Source organism: Medicago sativa, chromosome 5 (genome assembly GCF_051527215.1).
Source record: "Medicago sativa cultivar Bolivia chromosome 5, Bolivia_mono, whole genome shotgun sequence".
Taxonomy (NCBI): domain Eukaryota; kingdom Viridiplantae; phylum Streptophyta; class Magnoliopsida; order Fabales; family Fabaceae; genus Medicago; species Medicago sativa.
In genome coordinates, this window is record NC_140753.1 from 2,375,957 (window position 1) to 2,387,476 (window position 11,520).

Consider the following 11,520-nt stretch of genomic DNA (forward strand, 5'->3'; position numbering starts at 1 on the left):
TACTTGATTGAATCATTGCAATGATTGAATCATTGCAATATGTGATATTTTAGTTCAGTTGTTTACATCAGTTGATTACATCGGTTAATTTGATTCAATCTGTGATGTTTTTAACTCAATGTGAATATTCAACTGTGATTTTTTAACCTAATGATTGAATCATTTAAAATAACTGTTGGAGTATGAGTGTTAGGGATAATTTGATAGCAATTTAGCTTATTACTCACCAAAACCATTTCCACAGGCCAATGGTTTTGGAGTACAACTCACCAAAACCATATGCACAAGCCAATGGTTTTAGCATAGTTTTTCAGAGTTTTTCAGTAGTTTCAATTTATCATATCTAATGGTTTTTTTGTTCTTAATAGTGTTTGTTGCTGTTTTCAATGGATTTGATATCAAAGTCATAATAAAACAAGGCATTTTTAAACAATGTAGGCATTATTGGAAAAACATACTAATATTATAGTTCCAAACATTACAAACCATACTAACATTATAAATCCAAACATAACAAAATTAAAAATACTTATACAGAAATATTATGAAAACATAAATATGATTACTAATAAATACTAAGATTACTTTTTTCTTCATCCATAGAACGCCCTGATTTTTGTCCAGCAATCCAACACTTTCTCTCTCCATACCACAAGTTGATTGTACTTCTGCTCCCATTGCTCAACCGCATTCTGCAACGTTGTGTGTAATTCAGTTCCAGCCATAATCCTCCCTGCCAGCTGCGAGTGATGAACCCTTGATGCCTCAAATTCTGTCCCGATCAATATCCCTTTTTCTTTTTCTTCTGCAAGTGCCTTCTCCAATACTTCGATTCGAGTATCAGAGGCATGCTTTTGCAATGATAGTTCTGTCATTGCTTTTTCAGCAGCGACAAAATCATCATTGAGCACCTTCCATTGTCGTTCGAACACAGCAAGTTCCTGTCTTGCGATGTTTGCATTTAGGGTATCAGTTTCAATGATTGGTAAACCTGCAGCGAACATGTTTTGCAACTGAAGACATGAACAGACTAATCCTGAATGAACAGGATTGAGGAGGTGTCTTAGTGGACGGATTTGGCTTAAAAGTTGGGATAATTGGTTTCTAATATTGGCATCGGAATAGATTGCTTCAAATGTGTTGTTTACGATGATTTCTCTTACTTCATTTGCAAGATTTGTTGCCGTTGCGATGTCTCCGTTTACAGCAACTGGAGCGGAATTTGCAGTAGTGACGTCTGACATTTTTTGTTTTGGAAATGTAAGTGACACAAGACCTTATTATGGTACTAATTCTGAAACATTCTCTAAAGCAACCTCATTATATATAGTAATATGTTAATCCTTATGTTTCAACTTCCCATCCTAAGCAGTTTAATAACCATACTAGGCAGTTTCATTTAGTTTCAACTTCCCTACAAAACCATAGTTAACTCCTTTATTTAAATTAATTGCATTTTTCAACTGTCCATGACTCTGACTCTTCCATTCTAACCGTTATTATACCTTTTCCCGTATTTATCTTGGTGGGGCGTGGAAATTTATGTGTCTCTAATTAGGCAGTTACAAAACCATTAGGCAGTTATATTGGTTTCACATAGAATACTTTCAAAACCATTAAACTGTACTATTGGTTTCAGTAAAGGTCATTATTTAAAATTGTTTGTCAATAATAATTTTTATTATTCTTTTATTTTATAAACCATTAAACCACAATTTTACTTAGACAAATGCAGAAATTTGTTTTACAACGGAAGAAACAAAAGAGAGATGATGAAGCTTAATAAATAAAAAAGTGGTTACTGATTGATTAATTCGTATTAAGTAATTCTTTTCTATGTTATAAGTTTGCACTATAACACCAAAAATAATTAAATCAAACTTATTGTTTCAGTAATAATTCCATCATTTAAAACCTTTTGACAATGATTTTGGTTTCACAATTAAAGCTATCAAAACCATTAAAACAGACATATGGTTTCAGTAATAGTCTCATCATTTAAAACTCCATAAACTTGACAGAAATATATAAATTCATCAACATCTGTGTACAAACTCCTTAAAAAACATTAAAACTCCAAAAAAAAACATTAAAACTAATTCATTATTTAATCGGAGATGCTAGCTTTTCAAGCACTTGTTTGTAGTTTGAAGTTGCTGCCTTCTCCACATGTTGTCTTTTGCTATTGCTGGAGTCAGTTAATATTGTTGAACAGATTTCAATTCTCATATCCATAATTCTTGTAACCTTTCCATTCTCCCCACGCTTTTTCAGTTTGGTCCAACCTTTGAAAGATTCCATTTCTGGATTGCCATCCTCCCATTCAGCAAGAAACTTCATGCAAAACACTCCACAACTGTCTTTATCAGTTTGAATAGGCACCTTTGGTGTTTCCCATTTAAATTTGCTAAACTGGAAAGGCATTGTGATGTTGCTTTTCTTATACAATTCTTTCACGAATGCTTCCACCTCCTTCAGCCATACATCAAACATTCTTTTGTACACAGTTGGGTCTCCATTCTTCATGTGCAGTGGATCTCCTGCCAAGCTGTTCAGGAATTGTAACTTTTGGCTCTTGAGATTCACTACGAAGGATACATAATGACTACCCGGATTTCCAATTATTGCTGGTGTCATTATCTATTTCATCAGTAAAAAAACAATCAACATCATATAATTCAAACAATTAATGTGTAGAAATCTTTCAAAAATAAAATGAACGTAGTCTCACATATTCTAGACATGAAGGGTCAATAGTTTTCCAATCCATGTATTTGAACTTTTTCAGCTTTTCGATGAATCGTTCAAATGCAACCTTTTCTGTTATATTCAGGGCATCAGGTCTTTCCAAGTCAACCTGTTTATATAAAATGAGTCAAAATCAATTTCAAAAAGAACTAAACATTATGTATTTAAAATTTTAACATTCATGAAATGTAATGCATACAAAATTCATGAATGGTGTGACCAGTCTTGTCATTTTGTCAGCTGGTTGTTGATTCCAGTTCAAGCAATTGACCCAGGCATTTATAACGAAGAAATTGACCCATTCATCTTTTTTAAGTGTGCACAAGTCTCTTCTTTGTAGAGCGTAAGCATGAGCGCCGTTTTCCGAGCAGTACAAAAACTCCTCCCTACATTATTATAAATCATTTAGTGTTTGTACTAATACGATATTATATGATATTAGAAACTCTAGTATAGCCAAATAAGCATTAACAGTTTGACTCATCATCATCATTATCACCTGGATGATCAAATAAAACCATTAAATACAGTCAATGGTTTTGGAGGACAACTAACCAAAACCATTTACACAGCACAATGGTTTTAGCATAGTTTTCAGAGTTTACCAAAGTGCTAACAAAGTACTAATTCATATAATATTCCAATAAATATTTAAAATGGTTTTCCTTACTCATCAAGTGAATTGCTCCATGCAAATGTTGATATGTCCTTTTGCATCTTATTGCATTTTGACTCGTAGACAGCTTCATCATAAGGGCTTTCAAGGTATTTCGATTTCTTTACAGCTCTTCTTTCACGCTCAGGGGCTTTTCCAGATATGTCATGCTTGGTCTTTCTTTTCCTTGCCTTCACACTTTTGTCATTGTCCAAGTCAATTACCTCATCTGCTAACACTGACCTTAACGGAGTTGCCCTGTCAAATAAATTACGTAATTGTTACTTTCCAGAATTTATATTTTGCAGAATTTAATGAAGCAATGTCACATTGGTCGATACTTACTTTACAATAATGTCATTACAAAATTCCAAATTCTTATCCTCCTCTGCATTCTCCTGCTTCGTGTCCTTCTCTGGGTTATCCTCCTCCATCACCCTTTCTTGATTCACATTGCTTGCTTCAGATTTTGTCTTAACTGATGTGTTTTTCTCCAGGTTCTCCTGCTCCGTGTCCTTCTCCTGGTTTTCCTCCTCCATCACCCTTTCTTGATTCACATTGCTTGCTTCAGATGTTGTCTCAGATTTTGTCTTAACTGATTTACTATTGACAAACACATCATATATAGAAAAGCATTAGTTAGTTCATATAGTTGTACATATCACAAATTAAGAACCATTGAAACACATCATTTGTATTCATTTCTTACCCTGCATTTGAAGCTTCTCCCCCATCAAAAAACTCTGGAAACCTCAAGATTGTTTCCTGTGTAACGGAAATATTGCATGCGTTCCTCACTGAATCATCAAGGATTTTGGCATCAATCTCATTTTCTCCATCATCATCATCAATCTCATCTGATACATCTTTGTCATGATTTTCTTCACTGAATTATACATTTGCTTATATGTGTCAATCTTATGCAGATATCAAACATTAAATCGTCTTAAGACTTAAAATTAGATGCAGCACCTTTTTTCCCTTCCAGTGCTTCCATCCCCTCTATTTTCTTCACTATCAGGTGCTTCCATACTTTTTTCATGACTTGAACTGTTATTCTTGTCGTGTTCAGGTTGACCTTCAGTTGGACTGTCGTTGGTTGTATCTTTTGGAACATCATCATTTTCCCCAGAAGTTTCAACTTTTGCCTCAGCTATTCTTCTTTCCAAGGTTTCAGCAGTTTTAGTGTAGATTTGTATGCAAGACCTACAATGATTAAGATGCATCTGTGCCTGCAAAAATTTTATGTATATGTACTATTACTATTTTGAAAAACATATGTCTGTTTCAATGGTTCTGAGCTTTAATTGTGAAACCAAAATCATTTTCAAATGGTTTTAAATGATGGAATTATTACTGAAACAATAAGTTTGGTTTAATTATTTTCAGTTTTATATGTACTATTATTATTTTGAAAACCATAAAAACACAATATTATGCCATTCATGTAATACATCTTTTGACAGTTTTATCTCACCTTAGAGAGTGGGCAAGTATCTGCATCAAAACACAATACAAGGGGACCTTCAATTGTGTTGTGCAGTCTGGTTACGCCGGCTGTCAGTCCATGCTCGAGTCCCATAATGTCATAGACCTTCTGAAGTTCTTGGTTTGCCGCCATGACATCCCAATCACGAAGTGATGGCCGCTTGTATTGTCCTGTCAGAAAAGGACTTCTCTTCCCCATTTTGTCCATGTAATTAATCTGCACAATAAAATCATGCATATACATAATTTAAAAATCTAACACTTATTTGTTTAAAAAATACAAATATACAGAATATATAATATGATCACCATTAGGAAGTGGAAGTCCGCTAATGGATTTGCAACTTCCGGATTTTGCAGGCCTTCTTTCATATATTCAAGAACATGGGAGCACCAGTTATAAGAAGATACCCCAGCTGGATCTTCAAATATGTGTGCATATTGGAGAGATACAAAGCTACTATTAGTGGGGCACAAAATATTGTGAATGATATAACAGATTGCACCTTTCACCCACACATTTGGTTTCTCGAGTGTCTTCAGTATTCTCTCCAATTCTGTCACCCTCACAGAAGCCGAATAAGTTCCAGTCAGACCTAATTCTTTCCTTAATTTCTTTATTGCTTCCTCAGAACATAGATCCACGTTAATCTTCTTCCCTGCCACTGGAAGCTCATACACCCTATGTACATCTTCCTCTTTCAATGGAAGTACCTCATTCTTGCCTAATACAATCCACATGTTATCTTTGTCAAAGTTTTTAACAACCCAATCCACAAAGAAAGTGTGGATTCTTTTCCAGTTGCAGATATGCAACATTCCACCAAAGCCAGACTTATTCAAAACCTCAATGATCTCTGTTTTGTTTCTCTTTCGATATATTGAATTCATAATTTCATATACCTTAGGTATACTCAGCTTGTGCCTCAGTCTGTGCTTTGCATTTTCCTCATTCAAACTTCCTTCATCAGAATCTTCACCATCATTTTGTTGTTTCCTTTTCTTATTCCTCTTTTCCTTACTTCTAGCATCTTCTTTCTGCTCCTTATGTTTATCACCACCAGATGATGAACCAGTGACCTTTTTCTTTGCCCTTAGCCTCTCTTGTTCATCCTCCAATTGTTCTTCATTCTCTTGTTTCCTTTTTTTACTCCTGGTTATGTGCTCCTTATTTTCTTTGCCCTTAGCCTCTCTTTTTTTATGCTCCTTAGCCTCTATTGGTTTATGCTTCTTCTTTTTGCCCTTAGCCTCTCTTTTTTTATGATCCTTATTTGTATCACCAGCAGATGACGAGTCATTGATATTCTTTTCATCCTCCTCCTCCATTTGTGTAAGTCCTAAACTGAATGATGGCAATGTACCTTGCTCTGTAGTTTTTTCCACCTGGATGATCAAATAAAACCATTAAATACAGCCAATGGTTTTGGAGTACAACTCACCAAAACCATTTGCTCAGCACAATGGTTTTAGCATATTTTTCAGAGTTTACCAAAACCATTTGCTCAGCACAAGTGCTTACAAAGTACAACAACAATACTATAATTGAACCAACTTATATCATGAACAAGATGTACATGATCAATTTACATCATGAACAAACAAACAACAACAACACTATAATTGAACCAACTTAACACTTTGAAACCATTTCCACAGCAAAATGGTTTCATAATGAAACTCGCAGAAACCATTTACACAGGCAAATGGTTTTGGCATAATTTTTAAACAAAACATTCTGTAATAAGCACATTTAATCACTCTGAAACCATTAATTTGACTTCATTTTCCCCAATTCAAAATTAGAATGTCAATTTAGGGTTACACAGATGCAGTTACTTTCCAACTAAACAAAAATGGTTACACAGATGCAGTTACATAATTGTAATTATTTCAAAGCACAAGATAAGTTCAAACCTGTTTAAACCTCATTTTTGATGAGTTTTGTTGAGTTTTGTTGAGTTTTAAAGTTCAGTTTCAAACAACCGTAATGATGAAGAAGATGCTTGCGTGAAGTTGAGAATGCTTGCACGAAGGTGATGTTGACGATGATGAAATGCGGTGGTGATGATTATCGTGAAAGACGGTTACGGTGGCGGTTATGGTGAAGAAAGTTGGAAATGCGAACGATGATGACGAAATCGGCAGAAAACGACGACGGTGATGATTATTGTGAACTACGACGGTGATTTTGACGGTGGAAAAGGACGACGGTGATGAAGTTGGTGAACGCCGGTGCCGGAAACTGTTACAGGCGATGGCGAGGTTGTTACAGGCGAGAATGTTATAAACGTTTCCGTTGCAATTTGGTTTTGTTTTGCTCTTAGGTGAAGAAAGCAATTTCAGTGGTGTAGAAAGCAATTTTCGCTTGGGCTTGGTTTAGTGGGCCGGATCCGGTTTAGGCTTATGCATGGTGCATAAGTTTTGCTTATGCACCATAACCACTCCCGACGCAATATACTAGTATCTCTCTTTGTATATAGTTTACAGTTTAAATCATTTTAGGAAGGCAAATATATTCTTGCTCAAATTAATACGGTGAAATATCCTTCCTCTCATCGTTTCATATTTTCAATCCGAAGCTTATATAACTATTTTCAATCCCAAGCTATTATAATTATTATTGAAAATCTCTCAAAAAAAAATATTATTATTGAAAAAAAACTATTATAAATATGATTCAAATAAACATCAAAATATGCATGAGATATATCTTTTCCTTATTCATAAAGATATTTGCATCAAATATTTTTAAGATAAGAGAATAAAATGTCTAAACATCTTTTTTGAAGATTTTAAATTTAAATTTAAATATTTTAAATTTAAACATCGTTGAGATTTCTTCAAAGAAGACATAGTTAACACTACCAGAAAAGAAGACATAGTTAAGATATCATTAGAATTTATAATTTATATTTCTGTTTAAAATATTTTTATAATTTGTTTTTTATTTAAATATATGTTTTAGAAATATGTTTTGCATTACAATTTTTCTCTATATATAGAGTCATGAAAAGTTTAGAGAAACACAACTATATCTCATAATTTTCCCAATACAAGCAACAAAAAAAAACCATCAAAATAACCCTTCTTATAAGCTTCTCTTTTATTCAAATCAGAAAACTACAACCCTGTTTTCTAACATAAGTTATAGTTTACTATCATTAATTCTATGGCATCTAGAGCCTCTAGCATCTTTGCCACTGCACAAGATCAAGGTGATTCTTCCCACACAAAGAAAGCTGGGAACATGAAGAAGATCGAACAAGATCCATCTTCAAACTTGGATTCCAACAAGCCTATCGATTCTGTGAAGCTATCAAAAGACGATTCGATTCGCAGATCAAAGGTGCCAAAGCACGGCTTTTTTAAGAACAAGGAAGAAAAAAGTGAGAAAAACAACGACGAGAAGAATTTGGACTCAAGGTCTTTTTCATGCTTATTTTGCAAGAGAAAATTTTCTACTTCACAGGCGTTAGGAGGACACCAAAATGCTCATAAGGCGGAACGTGCATTGAAAAAGCAACGTAAACTAAGGTATGATCTAGGTTTAGAACAACCTCACTTTAACCCTTATTTTAGTTACCCAAATAGCTTTTTTAGATCCCCTTATTATCGGGAACTCGGCGTTAGAATGGAATCTATGATTCAAAAACCATCTTACATTAGCCCTAGGATTACCTCACATAGTTTTGGCTCTTTTGGGTATAGTAATGGTGCTTTGGGTTTGCAAGAGATGTTAAACCCTTCTCTTGTTAGTTTGAGAAATATGGAGGGTAGTAATAATAACAGTGGAGTTGGGATTCTAGGTATTGGTGGTGGAACTACTTCAAGGATTGAAGATAGCACAAATAATAAAATTTGTGGCATTCTAAAGTGCGGAGATTCTTCCAAAAATGTTGTTTCAAGTTCAAACTCAATCATAGATAATAAAAACCCTAGGATTATCCCAAATGGTTTTGGTCCTTTTGGCTATAGTAATGGTGCTTTGTGTTTGCAAGAGATATTAAACCCTTCTCTTCCTCTTGTTAGTTTGAGAAATATGGAGAGTAGCTATAATGGGGCTGGAATTCTAGGTATTGGTGGTGGAACTACTTCAAGGATCGAAGATGACACAAATAATAAAATTGGTGCTATTTTTAAATGGGGAGATTCTTCTAAAAATGTTGCTACAAGTTCAAACGCAATCATAAACAATAAAAATATTGTGAATGCTACTACCAGCAAGGATGATATTGATCTGTCGAAGTTCAAAGCTGAAGAAGAGTCCTTCGATTATGATTCGTGTGGGCTTGATTTGTCACTTCGGCTTTAAATTTAGTTTTTACTAGACCATTGACCCGTGCTTCCGCACGGGTCATACAAAAATAAAATATAGCGCAAATGTGAAAGGGATCATTTTACTTGAAACCAAAAAATAATATAATTTAATTTATAAAATAAATTGTCAGAAACCTTTGTAATGCACCATATTAAACAATCTCCACGACATCAACCCTGTTACGGTAACATGACATATAAATTTAATGACATAGTTTATTGAAAAAAGAAAATCCAACGTCTGTCAACATAAAAATAGTACCCAAATGCAATAAAAACATTACTACAAAACCAAGTGCTACACATTACGGAAAACTTCTTTGTAGACCACATTTGATGTCACATCAGTATCCTGACCGTCCTCGTCATTGATCAACATCTTTAAACCATCCCTCGAAGTAACCCTCGATACTGCGACGTACAATTGTCCATGTGAAAAAACAGGAGACGGTAGATAGACACCAACATTTTTCAAAGACTGACCCTGCGGAGAACACTATGAATTAGAGGGTCAAGGGTAAACAATCAAATAATAAGCAAATAATGAGCAAAAATAATAAGTGAAGAACATTATGAATTAGATGGTCAAGTTTTGCATGAAACAAAACCAAAAATGAAAGTCTAAAAACAAAATGGTATAATGACCAAAAAAAAAAGTTTTTATATAGGTATCCATTAAAACAAAAACAACAAATAGTGTATTTGAGGTGACTAAAATTACAGTTACATATACTTATAGGGCGAAATTGTTTTCTTTTTGTTTGCTTGGCAGATGGTCGTCTTAAATTAGGAAGACATATATATATATGTAAGGAAGCACAAAAATAATAAGGAAAATCGGAAAATAGAACATTATATAGAAGTGCAAACAAACAAATAATAAGCAAATAATGAGCAAACATAATAAGTGAAGAACACTATGAATTCGGTCATGATGATCTCAAGAACAACAGCTGCCAAAATAGACACCACAGAAATATTGCAAAGATTAATTTTAAGAGGGTCAAGTTTTGCATGAAACAAAACCAAAAATGAAAGTTTAAAAGCAAAATGGTATATATTAGCCTATACAAAAAAAAAAGTTTTTATATAGGTATCAATTGAAGCAAAAACAACAAATAGTGTATTTGAGGTGACTAAAATTACAGTTACATATACTTATATATGTAACAGGGATAGCGCACACGAAAATTAAATAAGAGACCAAAAACACAGAAGTACAACAGTTTAATTATAAGCAAAGAACATTATACAATTCAAGGAAAATGATAGTTGAACGAAAAGGAAAGTATACTCACAGTTTCGAGGTCATAGTCGACGATGTATGTTCTGTATTTGAGTTGTAGCTTATTGATTGCCTTGTCATAATCTGAAATTGGGTTTGTCAATAGAGGACCTGTCAATGAAGGAGAGTGAAATATTGGTTATGCATAAATTGCAAGGAAACAAAAATAATATAAACATCAACAAAAAATAGTTACATAAAATAGCAAAAATAATACCAGTTAGGCAGTGATAGGAGAGGAGAGTTTCCATGTTTCTTCCAGCCATAGGTCAAGAAAAGGAGAACGGATTTTTGTTAGGGTTGGAAACAATATAGGAAGCAAGTCTTTTGTTTGATTTGCGGCTTTATGTGTGATAGGAAACAACTTTGAGCCAAAACAACAATTTGAGATATTTCCGTGGTTTATTTCTCATGTTTATCTGTTTATTTGTTTGCTATTTGTGTGGTTTATCTGTTTGTGGTTTTGGAAGAAATGTGCGGCATATTGGTAGGGGAAACAGATGAAAACAACTCTTTTTCTTTTTGTTTTTCATAATTAAAATTTGGATTAGGGTAAAACAGTTAGGGTTTAGCGGAAACAACCATGTTTGTAGCGCAAAAAGACATATATATATATGTAAGGAAGCACAAAAATAATAAGGAAAATCGGAAAATAGAACATTATATAGAAGTGCAAACAAACAAATAATAAGCAAATAATGAGCAAACATAATAAGTGAAGAACACTATGAATTCGGTCATGATGATCTCAAGAACAACAGCTGCCAAAATAGACACCACAGAAATATTGCAAAGATTAATTTTAAGAGGGTCAAGTTTTGCATGAAACAAAACCAAAAATGAAAGTTTAAAAGCAAAATGGTATATATTAGCCTATACAAAAAAAAAAAGTTTTTATATAGGTATCAATTGAAGCAAAAACAACAAATAGTGTATTTGAGGTGACTAAAATTACAGTTACATATACTTATATATGTAACAGGGATAGCGCACACGAAAATTAAATAAGAGACCAAAAACACAGAAG

At 33.7% G+C, this 11,520-nt stretch overlaps 2 protein-coding genes across 2 annotated transcripts; one reads left to right on the plus strand and one right to left on the minus strand.

The window, feature by feature from the left end:
• Positions 1–1,977: 1,977 nt before the first annotated feature.
• On the minus strand, positions 1,978–6,326 carry LOC146919082 (uncharacterized). Its single transcript, XM_085712338.1, has 9 exons — positions 5,201–6,326; positions 4,881–5,108; positions 4,376–4,635; positions 4,113–4,289; positions 3,749–4,006; positions 3,419–3,661; positions 2,948–3,134; positions 2,732–2,857; positions 1,978–2,640 (listed from the first exon to the last, which is right to left on the minus strand). The coding sequence occupies exons 1-9, from the start codon at positions 6,215–6,217 to the stop codon at positions 2,104–2,106; spliced, it is 3,033 nt and encodes a 1,010-aa protein (XP_085568464.1). The 5' UTR covers positions 6,218–6,326; the 3' UTR covers positions 1,978–2,103.
• A 1,812-nt stretch (positions 6,327–8,138) lies between these two features.
• On the plus strand, positions 8,139–9,203 carry LOC146919083 (uncharacterized). Its single transcript, XM_085710558.1, has 2 exons — positions 8,139–8,764; positions 8,867–9,203. Exons 1-2 carry the CDS (start codon positions 8,139–8,141, stop codon positions 9,201–9,203), a joined length of 963 nt encoding a protein of 320 aa, XP_085566684.1.
• Positions 9,204–11,520: the final 2,317 nt, after the last annotated feature.

Bases quoted from the DNA above. Each gene is read 5' to 3' on its own strand.
- LOC146919082 (XM_085712338.1), bottom strand. From the start codon at position 6,217: ATGGAGGAGGAGGATGAAAAGAATATCAATGACTCGTCATCTGCTGGT. The intron at 2,858-2,947 runs GTATGCATTACA...TTATATAAACAG, and splicing joins TCACACCATTCATGAATTTT to GTTGACTTGGAAAGACCTGA. The intron at 2,641-2,731 runs GTGAGACTACGT...CTGATGAAATAG, and splicing joins ACCCTTCATGTCTAGAATAT to ATAATGACACCAGCAATAAT.
- LOC146919083 (XM_085710558.1), top strand. From the start codon at position 8,139: ATGAAGAAGATCGAACAAGATCCATCTTCAAACTTGGATTCCAACAAG. The intron at 8,765-8,866 runs GTGCGGAGATTC...TTTTGGCTATAG, and splicing joins AAAATTTGTGGCATTCTAAA to TAATGGTGCTTTGTGTTTGC.